Raw genomic sequence first — 20,129 nt, forward strand, 5'->3', positions numbered from 1 at the left:
GTGTTCTCTTAACTTTAGACTAAATTTGTCAGTACTAGTCCAGGTCACCCATTTAAACATGTCACTTGTTGCTTAACATTTGATATTTTTTCTTTACATATTACAATATATTCCTAGAAATCAAATTGAATGTTAGAAAATTACATATATCGAGTAAATTAGAATATTTACAGCAAAATTTAAAAAAATGGGAGTATACAACCACTTCCACAGTATTATGTTTAGGTCTGCATTCATTATTGAATAGAAAATTAACCTATAAAAAATGGAAGAGGAAATAAATCCTAGACAATCGCACAATATTAATGATCTGTTTAATCAAAGAAAATATCTGAAAGTATGTGCCCCAATGGTCAGATATAGTAAGTAAGTGTTGGTCATTAAATCAATAACAACCAGCATGATATTCATTGATCCCTCTTCACAGATTACAATTCCGAACATTGGTCAGACAATATGGATGTGATTTATGTTTTACCCCCATGATTCTCGCTGATTCCTTCTGCAAAAGCTCGCATGCACGTCAAAATGAGTTTACAACAAATGCAGGTGAAGTGCCATTATTTATCATGGCTGTTGTAGTAATGTGTGTTTATTGTTTTTGTGCAGATGATGGTCCATTGATTGTTCAATTTGCTGCAAACACGGTTCACGAATTTGTTGGAGCTGCATACATGGTCGCACCGTAAATATAAGCTAACAAATGTAATTAATTAAAACAATATGGAAATGTTACAGTTTCTGTGATGGAATTGATTTGAACTGTGGATGCCCACAGAGATGGGCAAAACAGATGGGATTGGGATGTGCTATGCTAGATGATCCAGAAGTCATTAGCAATATAATAAAGGAGTGCAGGAATACCATTCCCAAGCAGTTTTCTGTATCTGTTAAGATGAGAATATTGAATGATGATAAGTACGATGTATTGGTTTTGCGTAATCTACGATTTCTCTAATTTTGATTGATTTAGGAAAACCGTGGATCTGTGTCGACAGTTCGAGCATGCCGGAGCGAGTTTCTTGAGCGTTCACGCGAGAACGGCAAGTCAATCGACGGGAGACATAAACAGGAACGTTCTGAAACTGATCCAAGAAAGCGTGCGATGTCCGATCGTTGCGAACGGCGGACTGACGAGTTTAAACGAATGCGACGAATTGGCTTTAGAAACTGGATGCAAAGGCAAGTTTTTCTTTATTCGCAAAAAAAAAAAACATATTACAATTCGTCTCCAGCTTCTGGCTCGGGCTCATCGCCGAAGTCTTCGTGGTCAAATTGACCAGGGACTTTGCGCTTCAGAAATTCGTGTTTCTTCTCGGCAAAATCGAATACCAAATATGCCAGTGTGAAGGGCGGTACTACGTATGCTGCCTCCCCTAAGCATCTTCTTATGGTTCTGGGTATTCCAGCGGAGAACGCTTTGGCGAAGGCCCTCTGTTCGAACGGTGATAACCGGTACGTGATGATACCTCGCAGTTTGTACAGTTCGCCGAAACCGTGACCCATTTCGTCGATCAAAAATTGACAAATAACAATTATATTCAACTCGATTAATTTCCCGATGTCAACATCAGCAATATACAATTATATAAATAAACTGTATATTTCCATTGGTTACAAATTAAAGAAACAAAAAATGTTTCTAGGTAACATAAAAACACTCTTAACTTATTTGAATTGTATGTTTCAGGTGTTATGGTTGCAAATTCTTTATTGACAAATCCCATGTTGTTTACGGGTGCGAGCAAACCAACATTGAACTGCGTCCAAAAGTGGATCAACATCTGCTACAACAGCACCGTTCCAATGAGTAGTTACTCGGAGGTGACCGAGCCGAAAATCTCTTCCAGACCTTTGAACCTGAATTTCCACTGCTTCCATCATCATTTGGTGTTCATGCTAGAGAAGATCCTGCCGAAGTACAAGCGCCGAGTATTTAACAAGTTGAAGGAATTCGACGATGTCCTTGCTTTTCTGGAGGCCGAGTTACTGCTGAAGCCGCAGCTGTACGACGTGGATACATTTAGGAACAGTTATAATTTGACATTGGATTATAAGGACACGATTTCGGTATATACGAGGCTCAGAGATAGGAACGCTTGTAACGAGGCGTTCGTTGATGAAAGTAACGAATACAATAGTGAAGCGACCGATGGCAGTTATTTTAATAAGAAGTTGGAGCAAGTTAACGAAGACGACGTCGAGGAAGTTTACGACTGGGATAGTTTATACAAGTGATCTTATAATTTCAGAACTTTGCGGATTGAAGCTATTATACGTTCGCCGCGATGAATAATTGTGAAAAATCAAAACATACAAACAACATCAGTTAACAAATAAATATTTTAATAAACTCTATGATTTATTAATAATTAGAATAGAAGTTAATATACCCTGATAACTTATTTAATTTAGCAATAAATTGTAAATAAACAGATGTAATTTTACAATCTAAAATAAATGTAATTGTTTAATTAAACAACAAATAATATTTATTTTCTTGTCTTATAAATTGTCTTGGAGTATAAATGGAAATATTATCAAATAGTGTCCAAACGAATAGATTCAATAAAATAATAAGTTGTCCAAGAATTATATGTTCTTCACATTGAAAATGAATCAGTATAACAAAATAATAAATTACGAAATGCATTTAATAGGCTTAGCTGAGAGATTTCAATGCAATTTCATCAAAGACCCAATATAATCCTATTAAATTCAGTTTTATTAGGTTTCAGATTTCCATTTTGATTCGATTAAGGTTCGATATAAAAATGGAACTCACTGTAGACCTCTTCGTCATTATTGAGTAATTTGTTTTGGCATGCATTGCAATGGACGCGTTCGGGGGAATGCAGTCGTTACTCAATTCGACCAGTTATGTATACACCAAAGCCGAAGCCAGGTAAGCTTAATGGATTGGAATAGAAGTAGAAATTATAACTGAATAGTGTTATTGTTTAAAGGATATTGGACAAAGGACGAAACTTGGGAGGGCACCGTATGCTGGGATGGAATGTACCACCTGAAGAGTTAATTTACATTCCTGAGCATTGGCTCTCTTATCCGGAACCGGAGGCGTCTCTGCATCTACTTCTTGGAATTCTGTACGTTGGATTCTTTTTCATTGCTCTAATTGGAAATGGATTGGTTATATGGATCTTCTCAGCGTGCGTATAAGAAATGGTATCAAGAAATGTATTGCAAGATTATTTTACTTTTTCAGTGCAAAATCGCTTCGCACCCCATCTAATATGTTCGTGATAAATTTAGCGATTTGCGATTTCATGATGATGTTAAAAGCACCAATTTTCATTTACAACTCATTCTATCGGGGATTCGCGCTCGGCCACTTGGGTTGCCAGATCTTCGCCTTCATAGGTTCGATGTCTGGGATTGGTGCTGGTATGACGAATGCTTGTATAGCCTACGACAGATACTCGACCATCGCGAATCCGCTCGAAAGAAAGGTCACTAAAGTGAAGGCGTTGGTCATGATCATCATCATATGGATGTACACGACGCCGTGGGCGGTGCTACCTTTGCTCGAAATCTGGGGAAGATTCGTGCCAGAGGGTTTCTTGACCGCCTGCTCATTCGATTACCTAACCGAAACGTTCGACAACAAGATGTTCGTCGCCGTGATCTTCACCTTTTCTTACCTGATTCCGATGAGCATGATAATTTACTTCTACAGTAAAATCGTTGGATTCGTGGTGAATCATGAAAAGGCGTTAAGAGAGCAGGCGAAGAAAATGAACGTAGAATCGCTCAGGAGCAACTCCAGCCAGCAGAGTCAATCGGCGGAAGTGAGGATAGCCAAAGCCGCAATAACAATATGCTTCTTGTTCGTTGCCGCTTGGACGCCTTACGCCGTTCTGGCCTTGATCGGCGCATTCGGAGATCAATCTAAGTTGACTCCCGCTGTTACCATGATTCCGGCTTGCGCTTGCAAATTTGTCGCATGTATTGATCCCTACATATACGCCATAAGCCATCCCAGATACAGGTAACACTTCTAACGTTGTCCCATCTGTTTGCATGCGTTACAACGTATTTTATGTTGCAGGATCGAGCTCAACAACAGATTGCCGTGGCTCGCGATCAATGAGACTTCAACGGAAACGCAATCAACTACAACAACAACCACTTCAGAACCCGCCCCTCAAGCCTAGAAAGCAATTATATGATTACTAAAAATAAAGTACCCACATTCCGAGCATTATAACTTCGTTTAACTCTATTTACTTCCTTACCATAAATTAAGATAAAACCTTTTATTCTACTCACTTACTTGAAACATCAAAATTATCCATAAATAGGCAAAAATATATTCTTGAACACAACTCACAAAATGCTGCATATTTGTTGACATTTTCAATTGTTCATTCAACAAATAGTTTTCTATGGTAACCGAATTATAGATCAAAAAAGATCAAACAGTCGATTATTATTTAATGTTATTTCGTACTCAAATATATTTCTATGGTAACCGAATTACCGATCAAACAGTCGACAATATTTGCCATTTTACGTTGCACATCAAATATTTCTTTGGCAAAAAAAAATGTCGCAAAAGAGTTTTAGTGATAGCAACCAGAGAACGAAGACCAGCGTCAGCAGGTCGCGACAATTTTCCGATTACACTCATGGAGATGACATGAAGCAGGTCTGTCTTCCACCTAAAAAGATTGCTAGGTCAGTGTCCAACATTTCATTATATTTGATACAGCTGTTATTATCAACTGAAACATGGAATATTCTCTAAGAAGATTTTCATGTCTCATTTGTAATATTATAAAATATTTTCAGACGGCGCGATGTTATTCCATTCCACATTCCTCATCGATCCGTGCTAGAGAAGTACGAGGCACCGAAGGGTGAAATGCCAGAACCGTTGGTAAATAGGATCTGGTAGTTTTGTTTCTTCGATTCTTCAATACCTTTATCTGTTGTAGACCGGATTCAGAGATAGACAATTGTCGCTTTTGAGAAATTTGCCAAGCGATGTAGGCGCGCATTCGCAATATTTCATCTCCGAAGTAGACACCGGTCATCCAGTGGATGTCTACTTCCAGCACCACGATATAATTCTTCCGCATTTCAAATTATCCAATGTGATAAACCAAACTTCCCTGATAAACGACCTCAGAACAGGAAAAATACCCGGTTTCGTCTACTTGATCTTCGCAGTGCCCAGATCATCAGAACACTACACCCCTTACGCCTTAACGTATATATAACATATAGACTCAAAAAAATATTAAACGTATAAAACTTGTTATATTTAGGATGGTTCCTTACGAGAAGATCGACAAATCTTATTTCTTAACAATGAGCGCTCACGGTGTATTGCAGAACATCGACGCCGAACAAAATTTCACTTCTCTGGACAAATGGGAGAAGGAATACGATATGTACTGTCGCCTGATGCGCTTCAAATGCTTCTTCAACTTTCGCAAATGGAAAGCTTTCTACGTATGGAAAAAGACGATTTTGTTCACGAAGATCACCGACGCCGGCGATTTCCTCAAGAACAACCTCTTCATCCTGAATCCGCTTCTGAGAGACGCATTGTTGCGCATTCGGGAGTTGGTGCAGAAATTGCACGATGCCACGTTCAGCAACATCTCTCAAATCGAGAATCAACATCTGTTTTACTTCATCGAAGCCCAAGTATGGTATTCTTATATTAGAATAATTGGAAAATGTTTAATTATTCAAATTTAGATGGACAAATTGGAAACGATGCAAGGAACGTTGAAGCATTTCCGAAATGTAACTTCGGAGATCATTTCAAATGCTTGCCATGGGGCTTTACTCGACAAAGGATTTATTGTTGATGAAACTTTACAGGAGCAACGTAATCTAACTGAAGACTAGTTGTTATTCAATATGAGATTTTAATATTTTAGCTGCACGTAAGGGAAGGGATAAAAAGTTAAAAACGTCCTACATTGAACAGGCCAACAAGAAGAAGTATGCTGTTAGGCTATGCTGGTAACGACATTTTTTTACATTTTTCTGGAAAAGTAAAGTATTTATTTATCAGTTTCATCACATTGATTGACTATTTGATGGTGGATATGCTGCACAAGCTGATCGTTAACTCGACACAGGAATTAATACATGCTCTGCAAATCCACTATAATTTTTTACCCACTGATGAGGAGATGATGGCAATGGATAAAGATGACATTGATCTGACTAGACCTGATGATTGCATCCAAGTAATTACACTTAACATAATTTATTTATTTAATTTAACACTTTATTTATACCTTTTTTTTGCAGTTGCCACTTTTCATAGTCGATGTGTTAATAAAACCTGGTGAACTTTACTTGAATCCATCGTTACAAGTCACGTTGAATATATTCAATCAAATTCAAACATTGTGGGAGGACACCGTTGGAAACGTGAAACCCTTCATACCAGATAAATTATTTATGCCATTTACACAGTAATTCTTTACGAAAAACGGAGTTCCCACTACTACATACTTGATTTTCAGACCCATCATCAATGGTAAAATTGAGGACCGGATTTGCGGTTTTGGACCTTCTCTTACCTTCTACATTACCGAAAATCAACATCTGACTGATATCAAAATAAATGTACGCGAGTACCTTCAATCAAATTACAGAATTGCAGGACTTTATATTAATAAATTGAACGTGATCATGGAATTCTTCACGGAAGATAGTCATATGGAAGAGAGCATTATCGAGGAAGAACGAAGTGAATCTCACTTAAATCCTATTGCAGTTATGTGATGTTGGTTTTTATAGGTTTGGAAAACTTCAGGCGTCTGTGCACGAAGTTCCACGATGAAGTGGAGACTATAGAGAATCTAGGCGATAGTCAACCCATGGGAATCTTGTATCTTCAGCTGTCAGAATTGAAGGAATTAACGTTACCTGAACCGTGCAGATTGATCTGGACTTTGGAGCGTGTCATGCCTGGGTATTTTCCACTGCTTTCCCTTCATTGTTTATCGTTTGTGTTTGCAGATTGGGCAAGGAGAAAGTTGATATGCTCATGGAATTGGTGGATACTTCGCAGGAATATTTAGAAAATGAACCCGACAACACGGTGGACTACGTCAAGTACTTGGACTTTATTGATGCGGCACCAGGTAAAGCGGACACCATGGAAGCGGATTTAGATTATTGCAAAGAGCTTTACGATATCATGGAGGAATTCAAGATGCCCGTCTCCGTGGATGATCTGTCCAATTATCTTGGCTTGAGCGTCACCATGGGAACGCTTCGAAATACCATCGATAAGAAATCTGAAGAGCGAGATAAGATCGTGAAGAGGTTCAACGATCAACTGAACAAAGATATTAATGAGCTCATCGAAGAGATTGGAAGCATCAAAAATGATTGTCTGGTATTGGACATAATTTCAGTCAATCATGTTACATATACTTATCTTTTTTTTTATCAATATTTTAGGAACCATGGTTATACGACGTTGAGTCCAATTTCGAGGAAGTTACCGAATACCTGAAGGAACTCTACGAAAAACTTCTGGATTGTCAACGCAGAGCTAATGAGTTCAAATCGTTCCAAAAGCAATTTAGAGTATACGATAATTCACTGCGCTTATGCTCGTTCATTGTTCTATGAATAATTTCATGTTTTAGTTGGAAGTCACCAGATTTGATATGCTGGAAGAGGTGATGGCTGATGTGAAGCTGAGGATGTTACTGTGGGATAGTGTGGACAGTTGGGAGAAGCAAGTCAAAGAGTGGTACGAGGTTGATTTCAATACTCTCAACGTGGAGGACATGAACTTATTCACTGCCAAAAACGTGAAGAACATTACGCAACTGGAGAAGGGTTTGCCTAAGAACCTGGTTGTCCCGGACCTTAAAGATTCCGTTGAATGCATGAAGGACAAAGTATGTCTTCGATTTGAGAATCTTTTAAATTTAAATTCACTATACTTCTAGTTGCCAATTATAACCTACCTGAGAAATCCAGCGCTACGACAACGGCATTGGTTGAAGATCGAAGTCCTATTGAACCACAAATTCAAACCAGACGAGGAACTCACGTTGGAATTATTGGAATCGTTGAAAGTTTTCAGTTATCCGGAAGAGTTGATGGAGATATCCGGACAAGCCAGCAGCGAATTTAGCTTGGAAGCTCTACTCAAAAAGGTGCTTTGCTTTTTGAAAAAGTAAAATTTGTGATTATATCGATTTGTTGACTTTCTTAAGGTGGAAGAAGCTTGGAAGTCGTTGGAGTTCCCGATTATAGCGCATCGTGATAGCAAGGATGTTTGGATTTTAGGATCCACTGAAGAAGTGCAAGCTGTTTTAGATGAAAGTAATATTAATATGAATACCATATCAAGTTCGAGACACGTAGGACCTATCAAACCACGCGTGGATGAGTGGATAAGGCTGTTGGATCAGTTTACACGAACTCTGGTAAATGACTAACGTTAGAAAATAGCAAAAACTATTTTATTTTTTTTTTAATTTAGGACGAATGGTTGATGTGTCAACAAAGTTGGATCTATTTGGAAGTTATATTCTCTGCACCTGATATTCAAAGGCAATTGCCTTCTGAAGCTAAGATGTTCTTGATCGTTGATAAGACTTGGAAGGAGATTATGCGACGTACATCCAAAGTACCATTGGCTATGGAGGCCGCAACATATCCAGGTCTATTAGATGCCTTAATCAAGAATAATCAACTCTTGGAACAGATTATGAAGTGTTTGGAATCGTATTTAGAAACGAAGCGTGTCGCCTTTCCACGATTCTATTTCTTATCCAACGACGAGCTGTTGGATATATTGGCTCAAGTAAGTTACATAATTCTAAAATGTTCATTCAATTTCACACCAATTTCAGACGAGAAATCCCCATGCTGTACAGCCACATTTGAGAAAATGCTTCGATGCAATATCCCGTTTGGAGTTTGGCACCAAGAATGTTACAGAAGGTGAGGATGGTGAGCTTGTGGAAACGGCCACTCCGGTTCTGACCACGGATATCGTGGCTATGATCAGTCCAGAGGGCGAAAGGGTGGTTCTGAGCAAAGGTTTGAAAGCCAGAGGAAACGTTGAGGATTGGTTGGGTAAAGTGGAAGAGGCGATGTTTGCTTCGTTGAGAAAATTGATGAAGGCATCAATCTACGATCACATCTCAAGACCCAGGAACAAATGGGTGCTGGATCATGCGAATCAAATCATTCTAACTGTATCTCAGATCATGTGGGCCAGAGATGTGCATATGATATTAGACGAATGCCGATATGCAGATAGAGTCCATGAAATGGAAGCTTTCGAAAAGAAAAACATTGCCGTAAGCTAATATTTCGTACAAATTATGATATTTCATTAATCTTTGTTTATACAGGAATTGAATAAACTCGCCGTTCTAATAAGAACCGATCTTCCTAAAGTCACTAGAAGGGTTTTGATTGCGTTAATTACGATCGATGTTCATGCCAGAGATACCATAAGCAATATGGTCAAGAGTAAAGTTACAGACAGGTCCTCTAGAACTTTACTTATAAGAATCTAAATGTTTAATCATTTAATTATCTATTTTTAGTAATAACTTTGAGTGGCTCAAGATGATGCGATACTATTGGGTCGAGAATATAGATAATTGTGTTGCTAAAATGTCGAATGCCTCCTATGTGTACGGGTACGAGTATTTGGGAGCTGGAGGTGTTTTGGTAATTACTCCTTTAACAGATAAATGTTACTTGTGTCTGATGGGCGCTTTGCAACTCGATTTAGGTATTCATTATAAATTAAGTTTATGAGATACGTTTATTTATTTGATTTACGTTAGGTGGAGCCCCTGCTGGTCCAGCTGGTACAGGAAAAACGGAAACGACCAAAGATTTAGCAAAATCTTTGGCCATCCAATGCGTAGTCTTCAACTGTTCCGAGGGCTTAGATTACAAGATGATGGGTCGCTTCTTCTCGGGATTGGCGCAGTCAGGTGCCTGGTGTTGCTTCGACGAGTTCAATCGCATTGATATCGAGGTACTTTCCGTAATTGCCCAACAACTCATAACCATAAGAAACGCAAAAGCTGCACGATTATCCAGGTTAACAATTACATAACTTTATAAACACTCAATTTTAATATTTGCTTTTTTTTTGTAGATTTATGTTCGAAGGAAGGGAAATAAAGTTGGTTCAAACATGCGCAGCTTTCATCACCATGAATCCAGGTTACGCGGGACGAACCGAATTGCCGGATAATTTGAAAGCTCTCTTTAGGCCGGTTTCGATGATGGTACCGGATTATGGTAATATAATACCAAAATTTGAAATATTTGCTACAAATGACAATTTTCTTTTAGCTTTGATCGCCGAAGTTACGCTTTATTCCGAAGGATTCGAATCTTCCAAAATACTCTCACATAAGATGGTTCAAATGTATAAACTATGCAGTGAACAGCTGTCGCAGCAGGACCATTACGATTTCGGGATGAGAGCTGTAAAGAGTGTTTTAGTGATGGCTGGATCCTTGAAGCGAGCCAATCCAGATAGGAATGAAGACGTCGTACTGATTTGTGCACTTCGTGACAGCAACTTGCCAAAATTCTTGGCAGATGATGCCTTACTCTTCCAAGTACGATAATGCAAATAAATTGAGAAAATCATCATGAATTTAGATTTTATGTTTCAGGGGATTTTGAACGATCTGTTTCCTGGCGTCGAATTACCAGTTTCTGATTACGGTGTTTTAGAAGCAACAATCGTGGATATGATGTTGGAGAAGATTTTGCAGCCCGAACCTTGCATGATTAAGAAAGTGATACAATTACATGAAACAATGATTGTGAGGTGGGGCGTTATGCTTGTCGGTCCAACGGGTGGTGGGAAATCTGCGGTTCTAAGTGTAAGTTAAAAATGTAATTAAGAATATAGTTTTGTTGACTTTTTGAACAGACTTTAGGTATGGCTTTGTCGAAAATGTACGACGATGGAATAACCGGTCCATATTTTCATCCGGTCCATACCTACTTCATGAATCCCAAGGCTGTTACGGCGGGAGAACTATATGGAGAAGTCAATCCTTTCACGTTAGAATGGCGCGATGGATTGATGGGAATCATGGTGCGAAATGCAGTGCAAAATACCACGGAAGATCATCAGTGGGTGGTGTGTGACGGACCGGTGGATGCTGTCTGGATAGAGAATTTGAATACAGTGTTGGATGATAATAAGATGCTTTGCTTGGCGAATTCCGAAAGAATCAAATTGACGCCATACGTGCATATGGTTTTTGAGGTGCAGGACTTAGCACAGGCGTCTCCTGCGACGGTGAGCAGATGCGGTATGGTCTACATCGATCCTGGGGAAATCAAGTGGTTGCCCTTCGTCAAGTCTTGGCTTCAGAAATTCGACGAAACCATCCTCTACTTGGAATATCAGGAATACATTTGCGAAATGTTTGAAACTTATGTCGAGAATGGTTTCATTTTTATCATGAAGAATTGCGATTACGCTATCCACCAGGTATATAGAATAAGTAAAAATATTTGGAAATTAATTAAACAAAATTAATCTTTAGGTGGATATTAGCAAGGTTTCGATGGTTTGCGCGTTGCTGCAAGGTATCATTGATCAAACGAAAATGGACCGGATCGGAGAGAAGGCTAAAGTGAAAGGATTCCTATGTCAATCTTTTGTCTTTTCGTATATTTGGGGATTAGGCGGAAACCTTGTTGACTCTTCAAAGGAAAGTTTTGAAACATACGTGCGTGAGCAGTTTGACGACAATCCAGATGCGAGGTAAATTACATTTTATGAAATTATTATTACTTAAATCAAATTTATAAATAAATATATTTACTTAGATTGCCGGCGGGAAGTGATCTATGGGCATTGTACGTAGACACGGAAATACATCGCCTGGAGAATTGGATAAAACTGATGCCGCAATTCGTGTACGATCCGGAGGTTGCATTCTTTGAAATGCTTGTTCCAACGTTGGATACCGTCCGTTACGGCTACGTAATGGAACAATTGATAAACGTGAACTATCCAGTTCTATACACTGGAGGTACTGGAGTCGGGAAATCTGTTATAGCCAAAGGCGTGTTACATCGCCTCTTCGTCACCGGCGATTTCGTTCCAATAACTATGAACTTTTCGGCGCAGACCAGCAGTTTTCGAACTCAAGAAATTTTGGAGCTGAAGCTTGAGAAACGGAAGAAAACTCTGCTCGGCGCTCCTCTAGGTAAAAGAGTGATCCTCTTCGTGGATGACGTTAATATGCCAAAATTGGAGACGTACGGTGCGCAACCTCCTATAGAGTTGCTGCGACAGTTCTTGGATTACCAAGGTCTGTATGACAGGGAAAAGTTATTTTGGAAGGATATCAAAGACGTGGTGCTGGCTGCAGCGTGCGCTCCTCCTGGTGGTGGCAGGAATACGCTAACTCCAAGATTTGTACGGCATTTTGGGATGTTATTTATTCCATCACCAAATGAATATTCATTGAAGATGATCTTTAAGGTAATTGTAGTTTCATCTATCAATATTTTACTTAAATATAATATATTCCAGGCGATCATCCGTGGATTCTTCAACGATTTCTCCAACCAAGTGCGAGATATAGGTGACTCTTTAATTAATGCAGCAGTGGAAATTTACGATAGAATTTCCGAAGACTTGCTGCCGACGCCTGCAAAGTCTCACTACGTTTTCAATCTTAGAGATTTATCTAAATGCATTCAGGGTATTTTGCAGGCGGATTCGGGCACTATGCGTGAACCTCAATCAATGCTCAGGTACGCTCTGCGCCAAATTAAATTCACAAATTGAGTATTTCTCCAATTTCAGATTGTTTTGTCACGAATGCTTACGTGTCTTCCACGATCGTCTGATCAACGAACAGGACAAAATCTATTTCTATTATATGATGAGAGAAACGTGTAGCAGGTCCTTCGGGACTCCTGTACTGACGTTTACAGACGAGTCAATCCAAGAAGCGCCGCCTGTCCTTCTATTTGGTGACTTCATGGTGATGGGGGCTGCAACGGAAGATAAAATTTACGAGGAGATTAGAGATATCGATAAAATGAAGAACGTCTTGCAGGATTATCTGGATGACTATAATCTTTTGACATCGAAAGAGATGGACCTCATCTTCTTCATGGACGCCGTAGAGCATTGCACTAGGATAGCAAGGATCCTTAGATCAGAAAGGGGAAACGGTTTGTTGGTCGGTGTAGGTGGTATGGGAAAGCAGAGTCTAACAAAATTGGCGTCCCATGTGAACGGTTATAAATGCTCTCAAATTGAGTTGACCAGAAACTACGATCATGCTGCATTCTTCGATGATGTCAGGAAGATGTACTTTAATGCGGGTGTCAACTGTGAGGACACGGTGTTCTTGTTTACGGACACGCAGATTGTCCAGGAAGAATTTCTCGAAGACATAAATAACATTTTGAATTCTGGTAGAAAATAAGAAAATTAGACATTTCTTCTAAGATTTTATAAGATTTTCTATAGGTGACGTTCCAAATCTCTTCGAATCCGATGAATTCGAGCGGGTTGTCATTGGCTGCCGCAGTGGAGCTAAAGAAAATGGAATTGAAGAGAACAATCGAGATGGTATTTTTGAATTCTTCATTGGTCGCGTTCGCAACAAACTGCATCTTGTGATCTGTATGAGTCCAGTTGGTGATGCCTTCAGGTAATAAAATAATTGATTTACTTTGTTAATTAATATATATGTATTCTCTATTCTGTTATTCAGGAGGAGATGTCGAATGTTTCCATCGTTGGTAAATTGCTGCACGATAGATTGGTTTGTGAAGTGGCCACAAGAAGCACTTCTTTCGGTATCGAAAAATTCGCTGAAGAAAATCGGATCTCCTGAACTATGCGAGAATCTTTCCAGCGTCTGCGTTTTAATACACGAGGTATAACATTAGTGATATGATACATTTTTTTGATAACCAATCGATTTTGTTGAAGAGCGTGGAAGCAATGACCGAGAGATTTTATAACGAGGTTAAAAGGTATTATTATACTACTCCGAGCAGTTATTTAGAACTCTTGAAGCTTTACAAGAATATGCTGGATACAAAGAAGGCGAAAATACTCAAGACTAAGGACAGAATACTTAACGGATTGAATGTGTGTATTATTAGACTGATACTGCTTCTTAATGTTATACTTTTTTTTTAATTTTCAGAAACTGTACGAAACTAATACCGTTATCACTTCAATGAAAGAAACTTTAACCGCAATGGAACCAGAATTACAGAAAAAATCAGCCGATGTTGCTGATCTAATGGTGTACTTAGCAAAGGAACAAAAGCAGGCCGATACTGTAAGGACCGTGGTGAAGAATGATGAAGAAAACGCTAAAGTAAGTTTATATAAATGCTCGTAATGAACGAATACCATAATTTCCAATTTATAGGTGCAAGCTGAAGAAACTCAAGCATTGGCAGCAGATGCTCAAAAAGATTTGGACACTGCAATGCCCGCAATGGAGGCAGCAGTCAAAGCTCTGGAATCGCTGAACAAGACTGACATCAATGAAATTCGCGTGTTTCAGAAACCTCCGGTTCTCGTCAAATTCGTTATGGAAGCTGTATGCTTGCTACTCGGAGCAAAGTCTCGTTAAAATCTTTGCTAATTTTATATCAATCTTTAATTGTATAACAATTGTAGAACGGACTGGGCTAGCGCGAAACTAGTGATGGGCGATGGAAATTTTCTAAAGAAACTGCAAGAATACGATAAGAATAACATACCGGAGAGCACGCAGAGGAAGCTCAAGGTCTACATAGACAATAAAGATTTCCAGCCGGATATAGTTGCATCCGTCTCCAAAGTGTGCAAGAGCATGTGTATGTGGGTCAGGGCCATAGATATGTACGCAAAGGTCTACAAAATCGTTGAGCCAAAAAGAAAGAAGTAATGGATAGTAATCTAAATAACCAAATGTTCGCATTAACGATTAAGCAATTTTCAGATTGCAGGCGGCTGAAAAGATCTTGAATAATGTTATGACATTGCTGCAGGAAAAGCAACGTCAGTTGTTCGAGGTTGAGTCTATGATCCAATCGCTTCAAAACAAATTCGATGCAAGTATTGCTGCGAAGAAGGAGCTCGAGGATACCATGGATTTAACGGCTGCCCGTTTGCAAAGGGCAGGACGCTTGAACATCGCCTTAGCAGATGAACAAATTCGCTGGGAGCAAAGCATTATCGTAAATATCATCACACTATTGATTAGTATAACGAATGCAAATCATTGGCTTTTTAGAGATTCGACAAAGAATTGTCTTGTATTGTTGGTGACGTTTTAGTCGCGGCCGCCTGCGTTGCTTATTACGGAGCGTTTACCGCAACCTACAGGAAGGACTTAACAAATTTGTGGCTTAACAAATGCTACGAAATGAAAATACCATCGTCGCAGACGTTCAGCCTTATTGGTGTTTTGGCCGATCCCTATGACATCCGAATGTGGAACACTTGGGGTTTGCCCAGAGATAATGTTTCGACGGATAATGGTATATTGGTAACACAGGCAGGTCGATGGCCTTTGATGATCGATCCACAAGAACAGGCCTATCGCTGGATACGGCAGATGGAAGCGGAAAACAATTTAAAAATCATGAAGCTCACCGATTCCGGATACATGAGAAATATGGAAAGCGCTATTCGTATTGGATTACCGGTTCTTATCGAAGAGGTCGGTGAAACTTTGGATCCCACATTAGCACCCATATTACTGAAACAAACATTCGTCCAGGTAATTCATAACATTATATTGTAATATGTTTATTACAATCTACGTTAATCCAGGGTGGAAGAACGTTGATTAGATTAGGAGATTCTGATGTGGAATACGATTCCAATTTTCGCTTGTACATTACAACTAAACTGGCAAATCCTCATTACCTACCAGAAATTTGTATTCAAGTAACGTTGGTCAATTTCACAGTGACACCTTCAGGACTCGAAGAACAATTACTTGCGTAAGCAATACTTTGTATAACATCTCTCTTGAATCTCTCTGATGATCATTTTCAGAGATGTAGTACGATTAGAAAGACCCGATCTGGAATCGCTCCGAACTGAGCTGGTAATCAGAATCAACAACGACAAAACGCAATTGCAAAGTATTGAAGATAAAATTTTGCGGATGCTTTACCAATCCGAAGGCAACATCTTGGATGATGAAGAATTGATCGACGCTTTGAATGAAAGCAAAGAAACGTCTGGAATAATTGAAGCCCGTCTGATTGAAACAGTGGCCACAGAAGAAAAGATTTCCGAGGCTCGCGAAAAGTATAGAACCGTTGCAACCAGAGGATCAATACTTTACTTCGTCGTAGCAAAATTGGCGGATATTGATCCGATGTATCAATACTCTTTAAAATATTTTACTCAGGTTAGTATAAAATTACTTTGGAATTGAAAAAAAAATAGAATAATTATAACTCTGATAGGTATTCGATACGGTTATTGAGGTAAGCGAAAAGAACGAAGATTTGGATATTAGGCTGGAGACGCTATTCAAAGAGATAACATTGGCGGTGTACACGAACGTTTCCCGAGGTCTCTTCGAACGGCACAAATTGGTGTACAGTTTCATGCTGTGCGTTGTAGTTTTGAAGGAGGATGGACTCATTACCGATGCTGCTTACAACTTTTTGCTGAGAGGTCCTGTGGGTTACAAAGCGCCGATGGAAAAGAAACCCGATATTGTTGGCTTAACAGACAACACTTGGACGGCTGTTTGCTATTTAGAGCAGACCTATAAGCAATTCGATGGCCTCCGGTCGGATTGCCTGAAATCCATATTCATACAAATAGGAGACTTTGAATACGTACTTTCTGCTTTTTGTTTATTTGAATTTTTGAGCTTATCTTGCTCTCTTTTCAGAACATTTCATTCACGGTCACTGGATTGAGAAGAGCACAGAGTATGATCAACTGGAACGGAAATGTCGACGATTTCGATAAATTGCTGTTGATCAAAACTCTTAGAGAGGAGAAATTGGTGTTTGCTATTACGGAATACGTGAGGATCAAACTGGGCCAACCGTTCGTTGAGAGTCCTCAAGTTTCGCTTCAAATTCTGTAAAAAGAAACAGTAATCATTGATTTCTTTAACTGTAGCTAACAATGATTTATTTTAGATACCAAGATACTTCCAATATAACGCCCTTGGTGTTCGTACTGAGCACTGGTTCGGATCCTTTTGGCGCGTTCCAGAGGTTCGCAGCCGATATGGGATACACGGACCGGATCCAATCTATTTCCTTGGGTCAGGGTCAAGGACCTGTGGCAGAAAAGCTCATAGAGCAAGGAAAGTTACGCGGCGACTGGGTGTTCTTGCAGAACTGCCATCTGGCCACCTCATGGATGCTCTCCATGGAGAAGATCATATTGCACATTGCAGAAAACCCTCAACAGGTCCACGACGAATTCCGGTTGTTCTTGAGCTCGATGCCCTGCAAAACGTTTCCCGTTTCCGTGCTACAGAACTCCGTGAAGGTGACCAACGAACCACCGAAAGGTTTAAGGGCCAACATAAAACGAGCATTCATCGATATGCTGGACGAATTCTTCGAGGATCACAGTAACTAAAGATAAACCGCGAAGATTTTTGTGCTCATGTCTTTTTGTAGTTTTGGGACAACAATGGAAATCAATGCTTTTCGGCTTGTGCATGTTCCACGCAGTCATTCAAGAGCGAAAAAAGTTTGGACCTTTAGGATGGAATATAACATACGAATTCAACGATAGCGACCGAGAATTCGCCTTCAACACTTTACAAATGTATTGCGCGGAAGGAGTCATCCCTTGGGATGCCTTGGAATACATAACAGGTGAGAAATATTAATGCAAACGAATTTCAATCTTCTTTTATTATTGTGCCTTGCTCAGGCGAAATCACTTATGGTGGACGAGTCACCGACTACTGGGATTTGAGGTGTTTGAAGACAATATTGAAGGGTTTCTTTGCTCCACACACCGTGGCGAAGAATTATTCGTACTCTGAGTCCGGTGTCTACTATTGTCCAGATTTCATGACATTGGAAGAGTATAGAAATTTCATAGATGAACTTCCAATTTTAGAAGAACCAGAGATTTTTGGAATGCACGAAAACGCCAATATTGCTTATCAGGTAAAACAATTGAAACATTTAATTCCATTTGCAAGTACAACATCATATTGAAACTTTTATATTATACTCACAAAGTGATTGCTAACACAAATCAGTGCCGGTTCGATATTTTGTTGAATAGTATTTAAATTCTTGCATAATATAGATAGTAATTTATATATCGCGTTAAATTTTCCGATTCGGTTTACTTTCATTGAAACTCTCAAAATGATGCAATCTCAATGAACGACATTGCATTTGCCAAATAAATCGCACTTAATGTGCATCCAGCCGTAACGTCAAATTGCAATAACTTTACTCAATGGTAATAAAGCAAACAAACTATTTGATATTAATAACACCTACTGATAATTCTTATTACATTTGTAAAAAAAATACAGAATGCTATAAATAGTAGTTTATATAGTAAACGTAAACTTGTTCTGAATTCATAAATTCTGTGAATAATAAGAAATTATAGATTATTAATTCTAAAAACATTAAAAGTTTAATGTTTTTATATATTATAAATGATAACAGACATTAAGAGATTTAATGTCATAGGTGAAAGAAACTCAAAGCTTAATTAACACAATTATGGAGAGCCAACCTCGGACCTCTGGTGGAGGAGAGGAAATATCTACAGACGATGTGGTTTATGAATTGGCTGAAACAGTAATAACTACGATCCTTCCGAAGATTAAAATGGACGATGCAAACGCCAAGATGTTTGTGGTATGTTTGCTTTTCATTTTTCTTTGAAATTAAGAATAATATAATTTAACATATTCATTTTAGAGAGACGATAAAGGAAGGTTTCCATCCCTAACGACCGTGCTGAAGCAAGAAGTGGATCGTTTCAACAAGATGCTCAAGATGATCCACACGTCGATGGAATCGCTGCAGAAAGCGATCAAAGGTCTGGTGCTGATGTCTGACGCTTTGGAAGAAGTGTACACGGCCTTCAGTAATAACCAGGTTCCAAAAATGTGGTCGGCCCGAAGTTATCCGTCTCTGAAGAGTTTAGGAAGTTGGATCAAAGACTTGGAATTGCGTTTGGATTTCATCTGCGTCTGGCTGAGATCGGGCCAACCCAATTCCTATTGGATATCTGGCTTCTATTTCCCTCAGGGATTCCTCACGGGAACCCTGCAAACGCACGCTAGGAAGTACAACTTGCCAATCGATCAGCTCAAGTTCAATTTCATTGTTAAACCATACGTCTTACATCAAGAAGAAATCAAATTGGGACACGACAATAACGGCGGAAAAGAAGTAAGTGATTACAAATGAATAGTATTTTGGGAATGAATGGTTGATGAATTATTATTTTAGGATTATAGTTTGTACGGAGATCTGGAAGCCCCTCGTGACGGAGTGAACCTGCACGGCATCTACATGGATGCGTCCCGCTGGGATTTCAGGAATATGATCTTGACCGATCCGAAGCCTGGTACGAATATGTTTGTTTCTTTTCCGAAATTATTAATTATTAACGGATTGCGTAGGTGAGGTAAATCCTTCGTTACCGGCTTTGACTTTAATTCCGGTAACTAAAATGCCAGAAATCGATCCCAGATATATTGCGCCGCTTTACAAGACTTCCGCCAGGGCTGGAACTTTATCGACGACAGGACACAGCACGAATTTTGTAATCTCCGTCTTATTGCCGACAACTGAAAAGCAGAGCTTCTGGATTTTGAAAGGTTCAGCGCTCCTGACGCAATTAACGAATTAGAATACTCTTTACACATCCTATAAATAAATTTATTATATTTACAAAAATTTATCTATGCTTCAATATGTATCTTTTCGATCCGTTCTATCTATTATAGATTTAGTCGGAAATCACTAAAATGTGAAATTGAATATGAAAACTATATTTGTTATCATTCTATAAATAATTTAGATGTTGAAATAAGAAAACTAAGACAGTTTTGAATACATTCTCTCAATTATAGTAAATAACTGTAATTACTTTGCTTTTGAAATTCAAT

The 20,129-nt window shown here is 39.0% G+C and overlaps 3 protein-coding genes and 1 pseudogene across 6 annotated transcripts; 3 read left to right on the plus strand and 1 right to left on the minus strand.

Annotated features, from left to right (window-relative positions):
- The first annotated feature begins 208 nt into the window (after window positions 1-208).
- Window positions 209-2,323, plus strand: LOC108565288 (tRNA-dihydrouridine(20a/20b) synthase [NAD(P)+]-like). Of its 4 annotated transcripts, none has more exons than XM_017924668.1 (6): window positions 209-366; window positions 428-549; window positions 610-685; window positions 739-918; window positions 974-1,182; window positions 1,691-2,323. In XM_017924668.1, exons 1-6 carry the CDS (start codon window positions 266-268, stop codon window positions 2,236-2,238), a joined length of 1,236 nt encoding a protein of 411 aa, XP_017780157.1. In that variant the 5' UTR covers window positions 209-265; the 3' UTR covers window positions 2,239-2,323. The 4 variants fall into 4 exon arrangements, with proteins under 4 accessions (XP_017780157.1, XP_017780158.1, XP_017780159.1 ...); XM_017924669.1 differs by having other exon boundaries at window positions 287-362; XM_017924670.1 differs by lacking the exon at window positions 209-366 and having other exon boundaries at window positions 504-554.
- On the minus strand, window positions 1,190-1,682 carry LOC108565289 (annotated as a pseudogene).
- Window positions 2,324-2,788: 465 nt separating the features above from the next.
- LOC108565296 (opsin, ultraviolet-sensitive-like) lies at window positions 2,789-4,225 on the plus strand. Its single transcript, XM_017924679.1, has 4 exons — window positions 2,789-2,905; window positions 2,967-3,170; window positions 3,227-4,009; window positions 4,070-4,225. The coding sequence occupies exons 1-4, from the start codon at window positions 2,835-2,837 to the stop codon at window positions 4,173-4,175; spliced, it is 1,164 nt and encodes a 387-aa protein (XP_017780168.1). The 5' UTR covers window positions 2,789-2,834; the 3' UTR covers window positions 4,176-4,225.
- A 342-nt stretch (window positions 4,226-4,567) lies between these two features.
- On the plus strand, window positions 4,568-19,870 carry LOC108565283 (dynein heavy chain 6, axonemal). Its single transcript, XM_017924662.1, has 47 exons — window positions 4,568-4,698; window positions 4,813-4,900; window positions 4,959-5,233; window positions 5,292-5,676; window positions 5,731-5,863; window positions 5,916-6,000; window positions 6,053-6,230; window positions 6,295-6,461; window positions 6,513-6,739; window positions 6,790-6,964; window positions 7,012-7,393; window positions 7,459-7,587; window positions 7,650-7,907; window positions 7,959-8,168; window positions 8,229-8,441; window positions 8,498-8,821; window positions 8,871-9,323; window positions 9,378-9,514; window positions 9,576-9,766; window positions 9,822-10,083; window positions 10,142-10,287; window positions 10,342-10,613; window positions 10,671-10,883; window positions 10,934-11,503; window positions 11,559-11,779; window positions 11,845-12,505; window positions 12,557-12,780; window positions 12,833-13,452; window positions 13,508-13,691; window positions 13,755-13,920; window positions 13,976-14,137; window positions 14,196-14,372; window positions 14,427-14,623; window positions 14,681-14,926; window positions 14,985-15,222; window positions 15,279-15,767; window positions 15,821-15,993; window positions 16,049-16,409; window positions 16,468-16,848; window positions 16,905-17,101; window positions 17,161-17,603; window positions 17,653-17,853; window positions 17,912-18,153; window positions 18,697-18,867; window positions 18,931-19,407; window positions 19,468-19,585; window positions 19,641-19,870. The coding sequence occupies exons 1-47, from the start codon at window positions 4,568-4,570 to the stop codon at window positions 19,868-19,870; spliced, it is 12,183 nt and encodes a 4,060-aa protein (XP_017780151.1).
- Window positions 19,871-20,129: the final 259 nt, after the last annotated feature.

The sequence above is a fragment of the Nicrophorus vespilloides genome, unplaced genomic scaffold (assembly GCF_001412225.1).
Source record: "Nicrophorus vespilloides isolate i.1.1-1 unplaced genomic scaffold, Nicve_v1.0, whole genome shotgun sequence".
In the NCBI taxonomy this organism is placed as follows: Eukaryota; Metazoa; Arthropoda; class Insecta; order Coleoptera; family Silphidae; genus Nicrophorus; species Nicrophorus vespilloides.